At 45.0% G+C, this 17,424-nt stretch overlaps 5 protein-coding genes across 5 annotated transcripts; 4 read left to right on the forward strand and 1 right to left on the reverse strand.

Annotated features, from left to right (window-relative positions):
- Positions 1-99: 99 nt before the first annotated feature.
- Positions 100-1,221, reverse strand: AOL_s00109g82 (uncharacterized protein; the record flags this gene model as incomplete). The annotated part of the gene is made up of 1 exon (XM_011126563.1): positions 100-1,221. One exon carries the CDS (start codon positions 1,219-1,221, stop codon positions 100-102), a length of 1,122 nt encoding a protein of 373 aa, XP_011124865.1.
- Positions 1,222-2,739: 1,518 nt separating this feature from the next.
- On the forward strand, positions 2,740-4,121 carry AOL_s00109g83 (uncharacterized protein; the record flags this gene model as incomplete). Its single annotated transcript, XM_011126564.1, has 3 exons — positions 2,740-3,105; positions 3,203-3,627; positions 3,713-4,121. 3 exons carry the CDS (start codon positions 2,740-2,742, stop codon positions 4,119-4,121), a joined length of 1,200 nt encoding a protein of 399 aa, XP_011124866.1.
- Positions 4,122-8,807: 4,686 nt separating this feature from the next.
- On the forward strand, positions 8,808-9,698 carry AOL_s00109g84 (uncharacterized protein; the record flags this gene model as incomplete). Its single annotated transcript, XM_011126565.1, has 2 exons — positions 8,808-8,964; positions 9,025-9,698. The coding sequence occupies 2 exons, from the start codon at positions 8,808-8,810 to the stop codon at positions 9,696-9,698; spliced, it is 831 nt and encodes a 276-aa protein (XP_011124867.1).
- A 721-nt stretch (positions 9,699-10,419) lies between these two features.
- Positions 10,420-12,735, forward strand: AOL_s00109g85 (uncharacterized protein; the record flags this gene model as incomplete). Its single annotated transcript, XM_011126566.1, has 7 exons — positions 10,420-10,523; positions 10,590-10,607; positions 10,676-10,729; positions 10,800-10,887; positions 10,942-11,331; positions 11,387-12,034; positions 12,088-12,735. The coding sequence occupies 7 exons, from the start codon at positions 10,420-10,422 to the stop codon at positions 12,733-12,735; spliced, it is 1,950 nt and encodes a 649-aa protein (XP_011124868.1).
- A 2,284-nt stretch (positions 12,736-15,019) lies between these two features.
- AOL_s00109g86 (uncharacterized protein) lies at positions 15,020-16,871 on the forward strand (the record flags this gene model as incomplete). Its single annotated transcript, XM_011126567.1, has 2 exons — positions 15,020-15,191; positions 15,265-16,871. 2 exons carry the CDS (start codon positions 15,020-15,022, stop codon positions 16,869-16,871), a joined length of 1,779 nt encoding a protein of 592 aa, XP_011124869.1.
- Between the last annotated feature and the right edge of the window lie 553 nt (positions 16,872-17,424).

Here is a 17,424-nt window from a genome sequence, read left to right on the forward strand (position 1 = left end):
AAACATATCGGATTCCGTAACGGCAGTGTTTTTGAAGAAAAGACTACGTGTGAACAGAATGATTAAAGAGAGGTAGCAAAAGGTCTTAGACAAGAAGCTTTAGACATCCATTGCATCGTCGAGTGACATTGCTGATGACTGGGAATCCGAGAACGGCGCAATGCCTTCTCTCTTCTCGAACCTGGCCGCATCAAGCTCTGTGAGCAACGAGTAGTCTCCGCCGGACATGTCTTCATCATCATAAGCCTCCTCGATTCCTCGCTTTGACTTCTTTCCTGTGTTTGCGGGTTCTTGTTGGGGTCTACCGAATACCGCGTTGAGATGCTGAGAAGCAGTAGCGGCAGCAGCGGCAGCGAGCTGTTGGATTTCAACATCACGTCTAGCCATCCAGATCGGTTCATACCCAGTAAGAAGATACTTCATGGAATCGTCGAAGCAGACGCAGAATCTGCGACCCTGGATGACCTGTATTGCTTGAACGGCGCTGCAGTTAATATGCTGCATGATGTAGGCGGCAGCAACAGCAGCACTACGTTCATTACCGGATTCGCAGTATATCAGGGTCTTTCCTGGGTTTGGAGGTTGCTCCGGTAGGCCATTTGGCTTACGTCGGGCGAAACCTGGAGGTGCATGGTTGTAGAGGTGATCGTCAACCAATTTCGAGGCGATCGGGAACGAAGCGATGAGCTCTTGGTTACCTGAGACATCGACTGATTCGAAGCGAATGCGAGCTTTGAGCTCCGGGTCCTTGGCAATTTCATTGTAGGCATTCAGAAGACGATGCCGGGCAGTAACATTGTTTCGGACGGCGATAAGAAGGGTGATATTTTCGCGTCGGAGATAAGCCAGATCCTTTGCAGCAGAGACGGGGCCTAGATAAAGGTGTGGGAGGATCTGTTGGGCTTCACGACGAGATTCATATCGCCAATCTTGGAGGGTAGTGGGAAGGATTCCGGAACTAGCAAGTAGCTGGGAGCTACTGAGACTGGTACCATTGGGCGGTGGGCCATAGTTTAGGGGCTGTCTGGTTCCAGGTCTTCCGCGACTGGCGGGATCGTTGATCAGAGTTGGAGGCGGGACCAGAATGCGAGGAGGCGATGGAATGCCGTTGGACCATGGTAATGTTGGGTGATGCGAGGGGGAAGTCGAGAGAGGTGCCATGCCTGCACCTGCACCTGGAGCTAGGTTGCCGTTCTGAATAGGCTGTTGAGCCATATGCATCGTAGCTTGGGTCCTGCCGGGAAGAGAAGGTTCACAAGGCTTTGGGAATGGAGGACAGAGCTATTGAAGCTTAAGATCGGTTTTTTACGATGTCAGCGTGCGATAGAATACGAGGAGATGATGGTAGATAGTGGTTATTGTGATGATGGATAAGATGGATTTGAGCTGAAAGGTGTTGCGGTGGTTGTGGTTGCAGTTGCAGTTGTGGTTGGTTGGCTGGTTTGTTTGGTTGGCTGAGTGTGAAGGTTGTTGCAGTCAAAGCACAAGAATTATAATTATAGGTGTACTGCACAGTGTCTGATCACCACCGATAGACCCCGCGGGATTTTTAAATATAAAGTAGACACTTTACTTTAATTAAGTACTTAAGTAAGTACTCAAATAGTTATTGGAATGGTTATGCCTCTTTTGAAATAGAAAGCTAAAAGAACAGATCGATAGCGACTTTCGCTAATTAACAGTGAAAAGGAAGTTGCTCGCGGTACGATTAATATTGCTGGCCCGAATTAACAATAATTGGTTAACACCTCGACCGTACTCAAAGTCGCGTCTCCCGTTTACTAATTTATAATTAAGCATTTGTCTTGCGGGGGCAGGAAAACGGATGAGTCCCAGCAGCTTGATTCAGCTTAATTGGCCAAAAGTGCAGTAGCTGTTTGGCGTGCATGTGCAGATGCGGCGAACGGTCTTGAATCAAATCGGATCCAGGTTACTTTCGACAGGCTCTTTTCCCAATTCATGTTCACGTTCACAGCCTCACACCACTTGTATATTTTTCTTAGCTTTAAAACTCATTTGTAGACGAATCGTACCGTACCTGACTCAGAAGCTAATGTGTGTTTGTATGTACAGCCAATGCAGGTATAAAAGGGCTTTGTTTTCTTTCCTTTTTTTTCTTTCCTTTTTTCCTTTATTTTTCCTATCTTTCTTTCTCTCGCAAATATCGTCCGTTCAAAATTTGTTAAGTTTCTAACGCTCCCGGACCTCGTGGTCGGATCTGCCTGACAAGGCTCTATGCAGATAACTAGCTTAATCGGGTGATCGGATATCGCGTTCTCCAACCGGACCGGCTTGAATAATGATTACTTGAGGATATAACAATATCAACAAGGTATCGACAACGCTGCCAGGGTTATTCATTTGTATTGCAGGCAACCTTTGAATTAGCGTTTCTTTGTTTTCGTAGAGGAGGCCAGAATTCGAATTGAATTCATGAATGTTACATCGGACATTGGGCGAGACCGAGTCATTGATAGCCGTGTGGTTTGTTAGAGTTCCGGGTTTTGAATTTTGGTTGGCACAGCACTAATTCACTACTTCATTATAAGTCTACAAATTTAAATAATGGGTTACAAGATCTGAGGCAAAGTTGGATCTGTAGAAGAGTAACTACTGAATATTCTATCAAAAACCCTCCTATGTTTCGATTTAATAGTAATTAGTAAATCCAAATTAATTTAATTATCACACGTAGCTCCATGGACTCGCAGCCTGATATTGTAATATCAAGTTGACAGAATGTCCCTCTTCAAACGGGCTAAAGATCTAAAATCCACACGCCTCAACTGCATTCCAATCTCGCAAAATTTAAACCCTTTCAGTCTTTGTAAATCTTCCGCCGGTGGAGCCTCAGATGTTTCCCGAACATCCATCGTATCTGTGTCTACTTCGACGTGCGACTGGCTTCGGTCTGAACAAGCATGCATAACCAACTCCAAGAGTGATATACTCGGGCACGCCTTGCACTTGGCTCGTCTGGCCGTCGTTCTTGATAAAGCTCAAGTATATACGGGAGCCGCAAGGGCGTATTTTGATTGTTGTTATGTCTTGAGTACGATTGAACCAGAGCTTGGGGGTATCGAGTTGGAAATCACGAATCAGATTGTATGTATGCTTCCATGGCACTTCTCTAGATCGATTCGGTCATTCGATTTCAAAACCTGATTAGTGATGGATTCTAACCATATTTCAAACATTTAAGAGCCAAACGTATAAACAGCGACTTGCCTATCTCTCAGCTCGAGTCACCGTGTCCAGCCGTAGTTCACTTTCTTTTCCATCTCATATGGTCCCGTCTCAGGAATTCCAGATCGATATACCCCCGGATTCAAAACAAGCACCTCGCCTCATAGAGTTAAATCGCATCTGTCAGCTCCTTCGCACCCTCGGTCACTGCTGCGAGATCATACAAGAGATCCATACCCAAGATGAACATATCTCCAGATCCCAAAACCCAGGTGCGGAAGGTCTTCTTAGCCTTTCAGGAGAACTTCAGAAACTACGAGTAGATATTTCAAGGTTCAGGGAGTTCTATACCAACGACCAGCTTGCAACTGGAGAGGCTGGAAATATACTTTTTGTCATTTTGGGAAGTTATAAGAAAAAAGTTGATGATATCGTGAAAGGGTAAGATATTGATACTCTAGCTTCTGAACCAAAGTTTAAATCGCTTTACTAAAGAAAATATTAATATATAATTATATCAAAACAGCGAAAGTAAAAAACTGCTAGTGTTTCTGCTCTCGCTATTCGATCTCAAACTGCCCGCAGAGTGTGAAGCCGAAACAAAGCCACTTCCGCCACAGCCACTACAGTTCAAAAGACCGTCTTTCCAAGCATCAACTAGGAACTATGCAGCAGCCCTAGACTCACCGGTATCTCCACTAAGTACGAGCGCGGTGCCGTCGATTAAGTACGCAACGACAATCCCGGAAGGTGAGCGTGAGCCCGTAAAGCTAGCTCCCGTCCCAATCCCTAAAAAGTCAAGCAAAAGGCCAAGTGAACTAGGGAAAGGGAAAGAGAGGTCGACTAAATCGCCCATTACGAGTTCACCTGAGATTGGAGGAATCGATGAAAGGATGGCGGAACTGATGAAAAGTGGTTCGTTTTTGTTAGAATAATGTGGCGATTGCAATTATTAACGCACATGCAGGAAGAAATAAGAAACATTTCAACTTCAGGGGGTATTATATGGACGCATCAATTAGGCAACCTTGTTCCAGGATTAGGGCCAGGATCGATACTGCAGCTAGGTAGAGAGGCTCAAGAGTTTTGTGTAACATCCAAGACTTCTTGACAGCCCGTGTAACCAGGCCGTGCAGGCAACGCATGGTTCTGAAAAAAATACCACAATTTGGTTCTCGACATGTGCGTTCGCTGGCTCTGTGTTAACTCGTGAACCAAATTAGTGGATCGGGTATTCTGTTAATAGATGACTATCTTGTTGATCTGACAGTTTGGTGGAGATATTTTTTTGGAACGATTGCCCTCAGTTTAATTTTAAGACCTCTATCTAACTGTCTATTAAAAATTAAAATACATACTAGCTATTAGTATACTGCGGTACCGCTAATAACTGATCGATCGAAACCTTATACGCAAGCTTACGGTACCAACATACCTAATGTACGTACGACAGTGCAGTTTCTAACTTATAAATGATCCAAGGCACTATACTTTAGGTCATAGAAGGGAAGCCCCAATAGCTTCACCTGCCCTACTGGAAGCTTCTTGATCAACAGCTCGTAACTCTTCCCGACGCTAGAATCATGTAGATAACTGCCCCTCCTCCTCCTCCCCCTCCTCCTCCTCTAGCTCCAGGGAACAATCTTTCTCCTTCATCCTTTCTTCAAGACAACTACAAAATTATCTGCAAACTAAACCACGCATGTAAATTTATATCGCAGGACAACCCAAACGTGTGTGTTGGTCAGCCATATGCGAGACGGCTTTTCTATATATCTTCAGAAACCACCTTCCTTCACCTAGTCTCGGGGCCTCCTTTGCCTAGGTTTGTTACCATCGCTGCTTTGTGGATTTGACTGAATGCCACAACTTTCTCAAGTTCTACATATATATAATCCCAGGTTTTAGCCCCCACCCCCACTTTTTTACCATCAGAAAAGCTGGGAGGATGATGAGGATTACTCAAGGGCCTGCGATAGATAGTCTTAAATATACTTCCTTTCCCGGAACGACATGCCTGGGCCGATTTCGCCGCGGCTAGTATGTAATAACCAAGCCCTCGAAGGGCCCTTCGCTAGGCCTATATATGGGACAACTAGGTACAAGGCACTGCAGCGGCTCATTATATATACATACTACTACTACTCTCGTCAGGGCTCTAGAATCAAAGGCCTGCCGTAGACTTTTCGATGAGTATATCGATAATAAAAAGACCAAGCTGATTCCAAAGAATGTCTATCTGTTTTCAGCGATCCATGAACTTCGAACTATATATACAGTATATATTCAGCTAGCTCCGCCGAAATACAATCATACCCAACATTTAGGAATGGATACCGGGTACGGTTAGGTCCACACCAAGAAAGCAAGAAACAGAACTTATGATTTCGAAGCAACAGGGTCGAATTTACTTCGACAACTCACCGGATTGCAAGAGTTCAGACGAATTTTGCTGTTTATACACTCTATTTGCGCCTGGCAAGGTAGATACAGTAGTCAGGACTATGTATATATATATGCTGACCTATTGACCAATTGCTAACGGCACGGAACTTGAGATGCATATATTACTCAGATCCCGACAGACCTGGAAGATATGTTTACTGGGCACGCAAGTATGGTCGACAAGCCGTTAAGCTTCCGGGTATGGCCTGAGCTATCCAAACTATTCACATTAACTATGCAATTTCTAGCATTTATCAGGTGGAGTCATCGCTTTTACCACAATGAAATCGCAAAGGGCGACGATAAGCGCCAGATATGCATTTTGAATATCTCTTGTATGATTATCTAAGGTTGAATCTCTCCCAGTTGTAACTACGCAGATAAGACAATATAGAAGACTCTGTAAATTTATAAATGGTGGTGCTTTTACTCGCTGTATGTTGAGATATATCTTTCCAACATATACAGTCAGATGAAACCTCCCGGCAACCAGCGACCAATTGATCTATCAAAATTCAAAAAAATTTAGATGTACATTTATATTGTTTCACACCGAGGGCTATCAATTATTTGTTTTCTCTTTCGGCAATTGAATTGTGGAAATACTGCATGTTAGTACTGTATCCAGACCTGATTTGTAAGACTTTAAAATTAAAATAATACAGCGCTTGACGCTTAAAGCACTCTAATAATGATCTGTCCTATATACCTAGATATTAGACACTGGTTTAATAGCCTGTCTCAAACTCGACAACTAGGCAAGGTCGGCCGGCCAAAAGCGTTGTCTACTCAATATATATACCACAAATTCTCCATATTAAATTTCGTTAAGAACATTATGAGCCTTCGCGAGCTATAGTACATCTGAGCAGATATTTTTGTCAATAATGTCGGCCTTCCTGTCGTTAGTTTGTCAAGACGGTCAGTATGCATCCAACATTGGGTGCTAAGGCCATACATATTATATACACACAAATGTGCCTGTGTTGATAGTTCGAATTTGGAGAATATCAGACTTTGCTCGGTCGACATAGAGCGCCCAAACATTAATTCTCTTTTTCTTTTCGGTTCATGATCCAACACTGACCGAAAGCCGCCAATCTAGTTAAAATTGACCATACTACCGGAAAGATGTAGTAAATCGCTGTTCGCCGTACCCCTCCTCATCGCATTGCCTCCAATCCTATTGCTACCTTCTTCGAGAAGAAATATGATGCACTAATCTATGTTCTCATTTCATGCAAGTAGGTGAGATGGCCGAGTTGGTCTATGGCGCCAGGTTAAGGTTATACCTTAACAAGTGACATCCTGGTACGGGTAACCGTGCGTGGGTTCGAATCCCACTCTCATCACTAACTTTTTGCAATTTTTTTCGTCTTCGGTTCGCCGTAGATGGTTTTGCGGTTAAATTTTTTCCCTCCCGCCTATTTCGAGGTTTGGGGAGATCCTGGGAGTGAACAAACAGAATTCTTAAGAAATGTGTTGGTTTTTTGTTGGCTTGAGGTCCCATATAAATACCTAGGTGCTTCGTGAAAATCATTTTCTGTTCTTAATTCTTCCAATACTAATTGTAGACACTGTTAGCTGCCTCCGTATGCCTGATATGCCTGAGAACTCCTTCTTAATACCTTATTCCTTAGCTTTGACGGGAACTGTATTTTTTCTCTTGAATAGAGATAGACAACCTCCAACATTTCCAACACATTACTTCGATCTTGTCGTTCACTGCAACATGTTCGCGGCGACACCTAGTTTTCAGGGTAACCAATATACGCATTCAATATATATACTGATCTAGACCTAGAAGATACCTAGGTAAGTATTAATGGCCCAGAATCCGGGCGCAGGGAAGGCAAATGTGTATTCGGTAACATGTATAGGTAGCATCAACCAATAAACTTCTTATTTAAAACCGGTCTTACTTGCGAGCCCAAGTATCTGCCCAGCTAGCTCCATAATATCAATATGTGGAACGGCCTTTAGGCCAGGCTGGTCCATAAATACACAGAGTTATAAAGCATGAACTTTGAAATTTGGCTTCGTTACAGAAAAGTTGGTGGAGCGGCGTTCGTCATCCTCGGGCTGGGCTTTCGCAATACGTATTTCTACAAGCAGGATTAAAATACTAAAAATACCGGATTGCGGTATACATATTAATGGTTTTTAATACTTATTAATATATTGATAATTAGTCTCGATAGTCGACGTAGTAGCGGTTTAGAAATCTATAATAAACTTCATGATTCTCAAAAGCACACACGATTACAAAAACGCCATGTTTTTAAAAGCCCATTTAGTATTTATATACAAAATTACGACACGCATAGGATATATCGATATGAACCTGTGGGCCGCGTTAATGTCAGTCATAATAAACAATCTTACCGGCTTGACAATCGACTCCTTTTTGTTCTACCAGGACAAAGCGCGCCTATCGACCGATCCTCGAGAACCATCAGCATCGATATCATCCTTAAACCTAGGCCTTGTCTCAGACTAGGCTTCGCAAACCCCAGGCCCTGCTATTCCAACAAGTAGAGCCATCGTCATTCAATCCTTAGAACAAGCTGGTCAAATCCCAGAGATTCTAACACTATTTTCTCATGAACCTAACGGTGCAGGCTCCGACCTTGGCAACCAAGTATGGCACCGATCGGAATGTAGTATACAAAGATTTCAATGATAGAAAATTGGTACCTGGAACAAAGGAGCCCTACTGTCTCGAAGGCATTGGCAAAAGAGATCCGATAGCATGGATTACTAACCCTTCTTTTAACGCCTCGGGTACCGCGGGTTTGGAAGTACTGGATTCCTGATGTATAGCTAGCTAGCACTATCATTTACACCTACGACTGCTAGCGGCACAAGTCTAGATTCGTTGGACCTCGCTATACTCCTGTACTATAGCTTTTTGACATTATGTTTCGAAGTTAGCCGTGTTCTGCTGTAAGTAGATATTGTTACCGTTGGCGTAGCCTAACTTATGATCACCCGCTGTATGCAGCTGCGAGACCGGTGCCAATTAAATCCAACAACGTAAATTGGTGTTGTTGGAAAACCGGTTTCAAACCTTCGTCGGTTCGATTCTTAAAAAAAAAAACTCTCCCAGAAGTTGAACACCGGCGAAACTTTGGCTTCTGCATTACAATATACAACCTATACTGTCAAATTCTAGAATGTCTTCTAGATCTCACTTGTCGTACGGCGAACGAGCCAAACAACACCCACATCCGGTTGCTCGAAGGCTGTTCGAAATTGCACAGGCAAAGGAAACCAATGTGGTCGTCTCCGCCGATGTTACAAGGGCAGGCGAGCTTTTGGACCTCGCCGACAGTACGTCCAAGAAAGAGAAAATCAGCATAGCTTAGAGAGCAACAGCTAACCAGCGCTTAGGATTTGGTCCATACATTGCTGTGTTAAAGACACATATTGATATACTTGATAATTTCAGCTTGACAGTTCTCGAAGCTTTAAAAGAACTGGCAGTCAAGCACAACTTTCTGATTTTCGAAGACCGCAAGTTCGTCGATATCGGAAATACAGTTCAAAAGCAGTACCACGGCGGAGCTTTGCAAATATCAAGCTGGGCAGATATTGTCAACTGCACGATGCTTCCTGGAGAAGGCATCGTCCAGGCATTAACTCAAACAGCGGAAAGGGACGATTTCCCGTATAAAGATCAAAGGGCACTCTTGATCCTGGCAACCATGACAAGTAAAGGGTCACTGGCTACGGGAGAGTATACAAAAGTTTCGGTGGAGTGCGCACGGAAATACAGTCGGTTTGTCATCGGATTTGTGGCATCTAAGACATTAGGAGACATTGAGACGGAAGTTGTTCCATTGGAGAACGAAGACTTTGTGCTCTTTACTACGGGTGTCAATATGGCATCGAAGGGCGACAAATTGGGACAACAGTATCAGACACCGCAATCAGCTGTAGAAGCGGGAGCTGATTTCATCATTGCAGGGAGAGGAATATACGCGGTTCCCGATCCTGTTGCGTCTGCTAAGGCGTACAAAGAGGAAGGATGGAATGCCTATCTTGGACGGTTGAGCAAAGACTAGGATATCGGGGTACATGTATCTTAGGTCTCGGTACAATCTATGTGGCTACTCGAATTCCGTAATTTTATTCTAGCTTGCCGTTTAGGTTTCCCGTGTGAATACGTATTGACACCGACGTGCCTTGCATGAGTGTAACATTTGTGTAAGTTCTAGTTCGGAGCCGTGGGCAAAATTTTATATTGGCACGAAAATGAAAACTGGCCTCGTCTTTTCGCTGACATCCTGCTGAAGATAGGATGTATTATTTATTTTTTGAAGAGGCTGCAGATGTGATTCGACAGAGGTATAAACCGGCTCATCGGTGTGCATGTCGTGAATCCAGACGCATGTTGACGTTGAGAACATTTGCCCGCCCGCACGCGGGGCCTTGTTTGTGGGTGAAATCAAAAGCGGCACGTTATCCCTGGTTCTGGTTCTGAATGTGATGTTTCCCTTGGTCTTGGCCTGGCTGTGCATGGGCCACATTGCTTGACCAACCCAACTTAAACCCCATCGAGGACCTGCGCGTCATCTCCCCTCCTCTGACGAATCACCTTTCCCTCACAAGTCCGATCCTCTAGAGCCATCGTCCAACATCTAGTAGCCTTTTAACGATATAGACCCCTTCATTCCACTCCCTTAGGCGAACCCGTCAACCCCAAAGATCGCTCCAACTTCCCTGATTCTCCAGATGCTTCAAAGATAGCCTTCTCCTCGTCGATCGAAGTTTTGGCAGTTCAAAATGCCCGGCTTTCTTGAACCCGGTGGCACGGGGACCAAGCTAGGCAACTTTTTCATCATTTTTTCGGGGGTCTGCGCGATAGTGGCCGCCCTGTTGTCCGTGGTGTAAGATCACACGATGTGTCTCTTTTTGGTGATAGGATGAAGGGGCTAATGACAAACTCGAAATAGTTCGATATGGTTCCAACTGTACATATGCAATCCGAAATACAAGGGCTTTATTGGAGGGGACGCATCGGCTAACCTAGTTTTGGCAGGAAAAATTATCGAAAGCCATTGCTTCAACGATATGTTGTGCGGATTTTGTTGATGTTCGTGATATTCCTTGTTATTCGTTAGCTATAGGTCAGGGTCTGGATCTGGATCTAACTGAGATATTAGGGTCCCGATTTATGCCATAACCTCATGGCTTAGTTTGAAGTCGTCGGCGGCTGCCTTCTTCCTTGACCCGATTCGAGATATATATGAGGTAAAACTTATATGAGACTAAGCTTCGAATGCCAGCTACTAACTTTAAACTTAGGCATTCACTATCTATACCTTCTTCCAACTGCTCATTAACTTCCTCGGTGGCGAACGAGCCCTTATAATCCTTACTCACGGTCGAGCCCCAATTCCACACCTATGGCCTCTCAACCTATGCCTTCCCAAAGTCGATATCAGCGACCCACACTCCTTCCTAAACATCAAGCGTGGGATCCTTCAATACACATGGCTAAAGCCAGTACTCGCCCTCTCAACTATCATCATGAAAGCTACCGATACCTATCAGGAAGGATACATTGGGCTTAATAGCGGGTACTTCTGGAGTGGGATTATCTACAATCTTTCCGTGACAATAAGTTTATACAGCCTGGGTATGTTTTGGGCATGTATGCATCAGGACTTAAGGCCATTTAGGCCGGTACCAAAGGTTAGTTTCCCTTGGATGACGGTTGTGACAGGACCCGTTGCTAATAGGGGTTTAGTTTCTGTGTATCAAACTCATCATCTTTGCCTCGTACTGGCAAGGTTTCTTCCTTTCGATATTGGTGTGGCTTAAGTTCATACCGGATACACCGGAGTACACTCGTGACAATCTTGCAGCTGCCATTCAGGACTGCTTGATCTGTTGCGAAATGCCGGCTTTTGCTATTGCGCATTGGTACGCCTTTTCATGGAAGGATTATGCGGACCCAACGATTTCTGCGGCCCGTATGCCAGTTCAGTATGCATTGCGTGATGCCTATGGTATTCGAGATTTGATCTACGACACAAAGGTCACATTCGGCGGGAAAGGGTATGAATACCGTAACTTTGACTCCGCAGATGGAACTACAATGGCACATCCTGAGAGTGCTGCGAGAATGGCAAGGATTATGGAAGGAATGAGATATCAAGCCGGTGGCAAAGGAAAGTACTGGATACCAAAGCCGGTACCCTCGAGTCGCTCGGCTTTGCTGGGAGGAGTTGGTTCTGCCGCCGGTATTACTGACGATCCAGCCAGAAGAGCAGCAGCTGGCGCTGGAAGGTCGTACGGCAGTGTGGCTACCGACAATCTCGAGGATGAGGACACTGACGATGAAATGGAAAAGATATACGATGATGCGAGAGGAATGGAGTTTGGTGATTATAATGTGAGTATAGTGTTCCTATGTAAGGAGGAGGAAGCCGCTAACTATTGAACTAGTACCCTGTCATAACAGCATACGAACCATATAGTGCGGAGCGTTTCCGGCAGAACTACCAATCTCGCTATCTTGTTACAACAGCCACAAACCAAGCCCTCCTTCAACCCGAGAACCGTAGCAAACTTCAATCTCGAAGCAGGAGCAAGAGATCAAATGCTTCAAGCTCCCGTAGTCGTAAAGGGAAGGCCACGATTTCGGATGGTGACGAGCAAGAATCACAAGGATTGCTGTCTAAGGTTACTGACACTTTGCATCGGAGTGAGTCATCCTCGTCCCGCTTCTCGGACCGTTCCGGAGTTGTAGACCTTGTTGTCGAGGATACACAGGCGGAGGAAATCGAACGTGTCCGCGCCCGCAAGGAAGGCGGTCCTGGTTGGAACGAGGAAGATCCCAAGATCTTTGTTACCAAGTATCCTCCAAAGGATGAGGGACACGTTGAAAGATCGGGTTTTGAAACAGAGCACATACCCCCACCGATTGATACACGAGAACACGACACTAGTACCTCGAGACCTAGTGGTTCTAGAGCTACCTCCCAAGGGAACTTTGTTGTAGCTGAGGAAGACGAGGAAGAGGAAGATACCCCAGTCGATGACCGGATGAGATACGGGAGTCTGGCCAATGACGACAATCCTTGGGGCCGTTAGAATGATGTTTCGTTTCGTTAGCGAGCAAATACTCGTTGCTTTTCCAAGCTTCTCTTGTTTTATTTGTCTCAGTTCCCTCTTCCGTCGTTATATTTGTTTGCTATGCTATTCAGTGTTTATGTTTGGTATTGATGTTTCATCAGGGGATCATTTTCATTGCGACAGCTGCTGGGATTCTTTTTCCTTATTTTTCATATTCGTGCAAGGCGTCCTGAAATCAAGTGTGTATCGAATGGGGCGTTGAAAAAGGGCATATATCGTGTGTGCATTTATTTTTGTATGGTGGGAAAGAAGAGCGATGGGTCACTTGATAGGTTAGCTGTCATTATGCATCAAGGATACACATGGTTCGCGAGATAACTGGAGAGCGTTATACGAATTTACTATCATTTTCGTCGTTTCATATCATTTTCAAGGTTCGATTCTATGTTCCCTGTGTCCATTTCAATCTGGTACTGTGGTTTCAAGACCCTCTGGACCTATTTTATCCAAATTCGAACTTGAGTATCTTGTGCGAAATGCCGGACGTGGCCCTCTGAGATATCTGGGGGGGATCATTGCAATTGCAATTGAGAGGTTGTTTCATCCAATGTTCCCAGTCTATTGCTGTACGACCAGTCCAACAGCCAATGGAAACGCATGACGAGCCAGGTTAGTTGCCCTACTGCTGTCGGCATATCTAGCGATTCGCTGAAGACCCAGATGCTCATTAACAGACTGCCTAGAAAAGCACTTTCTCCGACGATTTTTTGCTTTACACGATATACCGGTAATTAAAAGTCTGCTCTAAGAAGCGCGGGAAGAGTCTAACTTTAGCATAAATTATATTACAGAAGCTGAGCTTTTTGGGGATAGTAAGTGGTGATCTCGGCCAGGGGCCCCACTCCCCGCTGTGCGCTTAGTGCTGAGCCAATCGTTGGCCGTGTTGGCAGAGTCCCCAATGAAAAGCAGCATCTCGCGCTTCGGGCTGGCAGTGCGAAACAGCCCTATCAAGCTGGTTTTTCGCAGGGCCCGGGAGGCATGCTTGCTCGTATCTCGATTCAATGCGAAGGAAAGAGGTTAAAAAATAAAAATAAAAAAAGTAATGCGGTTCTAATATCATTTCACACAGGCTTCTTTAATTCTAGGGGGAATTTGGTGGTTGGAGAGCCGTGCGCTAACGATGCCTTTGGTTTACCAACAGGGAAACGAGTCGAGGCATGGGATTTAAACGTTCAACTGTGGGGTTTCAGATTGACGTGCATCAGGAAGTAGTTAGTCTTCTCGCTGGTTATTTTGGGATACAGAAAAGAAGCCTTAAGCCGCGAATATGCAAGATGCTTCCCGAGGCGAAGGGACTTTCGCGAGTCGCAACGCTGAGTTTCACGGTTTCGAGTTTCGACTAGACCCAGATTTTTGGTTGCGCGATGGCTTGTGGGTCTGTTTTTCCCCATTTTATTTTATTTTACTTTTCTTCCAGAATTTTTTACTTTTTTCCAAGTATGCTATGCATACTGTTCGGATGAGGATGTTTTTGATGGCTCTTGCATTGCAGAGGTGCCGGAAACGTGGGGGAACGTGCATGCCTGCGACGAATGGTTTATAAGAAGTCGGGTTTCGGACGCATGTTCGAGATCGGCTTATGATTTCGTTCTTTCCCTTCGTGTTTCGTTATCTTTTTTTCAATATTTGAGGAGGAATTAATTTCCCTTTTCAATTATTTTCCCTTCTCTTTTTAAAGTCAGGACAGCAAGCTGACTGACGCCGGATACATCTGCGGGATAGACAAGTGATCATACTTTCTGTTTAATTTCTGGGGACCCGTTCATTTGAGGCCTTCAGGAATTTCATTGATACACAGAACTTTCAAACCCGAATTCACTGACTTTGCAAAGAAAAGAGAGGGCTTGAGGCTTCCCTTCGCTTTGGTGTAAGTTTTTAATTTTATTTTGGATATCTCTTTCTTATCGATTCCGGTTTATATTCTCTCTTTACATTAAATTCCTTTCCTTTTTGCTTCCTTTCCTTTTCTTTTGATCCTTCGACGATACATCTGCACCAACTTCATTCTTCCATTTTTCTATTCTATCCGTCTCTTTCCTTCTATATATCTTCTTCTTCATTTCCTTAATTGATCGCAATCATTGTATCGAATCTCTATCATCTCAAGCTAAAAGTTCGTTTTTCTTTTTTTCTTTGTTTAACTGAACGACACTTGACCCCAATCTTTCCAACTATTCCGTTTTCCTTTTCCTTTATTTTTATTTTATTTTATTTTTTATTTTATTTTATTCCTTATTTCAGTATGCCTTTTCAATCGATATTTGGCAGCTGCTTTCCGTTCTCCGAAGAGCAGGCTGACCAGAATGGTGGGCAGACAAGAAATCTCGATGAGTTCGAGGCTAGGAAGTCACATGCGCGGAGTCGCAGTGAGCGGTCCATATTTAACTGGGGTAGGAACGTGGAGGAGCCCGAAGGTATGTATAACGATGAACATTCCATGATAAATTTAAATATGTATACTAATATATATATTGTTTACGTTCTCAGAAACTCGAAGCCCGACCCCATTCCCTCTTATCACTGTAGACGAGGTAGATTCTATGCCTCGGCGGCCCCATGCAGTTCGATCACACAGTTGTCCTTCGTCTGCCAGAGATGCGCAACGTGGTAATTCTCCATATGGACCGATGCTTACCATTCACGATGCGGGTCTTGCGAATGAACTTCTTGGTTCAACATCTTCTCTTGGTAATGGACAATATTCCTTCCTAAACGGAGAGTTCATTCCTCGCCCAACATCTGGATTATCCAATCATACACGTCGCGCGAGTATGCCCGGTGATTTAAGATCTTGTGCAAGTCCTTCACCGGTGCACACGCATGTCAGAGCAGCGCAGAGTATGGGAAATCTGAATGTAAATCCCGGAGATTTTGGACCATTTCCTATGGGTATGGGAAGAGCTTATGGGGTCAGTAGCCCTAGTGCTACAACCTTTGACACGAGGAGGGATTCGGTGGGGACGTTCACGGATACTACTTCGTTTGATCAGGATTCTATGCATTCTGATCTAGACGTACCGGTGCCTGTGCCAACATCGAATGAGCCGGAGGCTGTCGCAATCTCCCCCCGAGAAGTTATACCTGCAGTGGAGGAGCCCGTGGAGACTCCTGCGGCGTCGGTGGCAGTGTCAACTTCGAACGAGCCTGAAACTGCCGCTTCTGGTATTGTCGAAGAAGAAAGAACAGAGGCTCCAGCGGCGCAAACTTTAACTGAATGCAAGGAAGCAGTCGTGCGCATCAAAATTGCACTCGAGGAAAGGGCTTCCCTCGAACGACGCCTACAGGAGTTGGAAAGACTTATTAGCAGGGGAAACTCCCAACGTCCAGCGAGATTTCGAAGTGCGACCACCGGCGGTGCATTGGAGTCTGTCCCACAACTTTCACGTACCGAAATCGTCGTCGAGGCCACTACTGCTGCTCCTACTACTACCCAACGGTCATTAGAATCTCAACAGGGTACCCAAGTAGACTCGAACCGCGAAACCTCGCTCGAAGATGATACACCTAGGCCACGAAACTCTCTCCCAGTATCACCACCAACCTATACCCAGCCAGCCCCTCAACCTCAACCACAGCCACAACGTCAAAGGCCCGTACTTCCCCAGCTTCAAACATCATTGCCTCTTCCAACTGCCAGCGAAGAACGAAGAACTCCATCCACAGCTGTCCGACTGACCTCTGCGGTCTCAAGGATTGCAAACTGGATGTTCGGCGAGGAAGAACGTTCCCCTTATCCAACCACTCCCATGCCTCCATCCACCCCTCACACACGTACACAGCGACCCCAAACCTACCAACTGATTCAAGCACACCATTTGCAACTAACTCCAACTTCTCCACAACACCGCCGCACTGCACACCTTTCCGCACCTGCCACTACCGGTTCTCCCGTCCCAGTTATCGGATACCAACAACGATGGCGACCTCGAAACGTCGAGGACGTTGATCCAGTCCCGCCATATCATGAACAAGACCCCAACCCAAGCCCCGGGTTTGTGTTTTTCCCACAAAACTCGCTCCTAACGCCGTTAGCGACACCCACAAGTCCATCCGGTACGAGCATTGCCACTCAAATGTACGCTCAAGCTGTGTGATCTGTATGACTAAGTTCCATCTTTTTTTTCGTTTGTCATCTTTTTTTAGCGATTTTTGTGTTGTTTGAGTTATATATTTTTTGTTGCTTTGTGGTCAGGATATGGAGCGAGAGTATCATGACACATACGGAACTGGATCTTTTGAGTTTTTAATATCGGGGGAAGAACGTTCGAGGGAAAGAGGGAGAAAAGCTTATGGGCGGCGAAATCTAGACGGGATCTTTGGGATTGCATAGCTTGACTAGGAGTTAAATTCAGTAATTCATTATGGTTCATTGTGAGTTCATCCGTATCATGTGTCCGAAAGTGCAAGCAAGTCGAGAGATAGATCAAGATCTGATCATGATCAGAACGCATGCTCTTTGTAACGTTCTCAACGTGCTAGTTATAAAAAGGACTGCAGAGCTGGGTGTATAAGAAGTTTATTCCGATCGAGCTCGATAGTAGCCATCCTCGCTCATTATGGGAGTCACACACTAGTGATGATAGACAACCTCGTACATACTACCTCTATACTCTGTACTATTGCTCACAACGATCATTGCATTGAGGC

The sequence above is a fragment of the Orbilia oligospora genome (assembly GCF_000225545.1).
Source record: "Orbilia oligospora ATCC 24927 unplaced genomic scaffold scaffold00109, whole genome shotgun sequence".
Lineage (NCBI taxonomy): Eukaryota > Fungi > Ascomycota > Orbiliomycetes > Orbiliales > Orbiliaceae > Orbilia > Orbilia oligospora.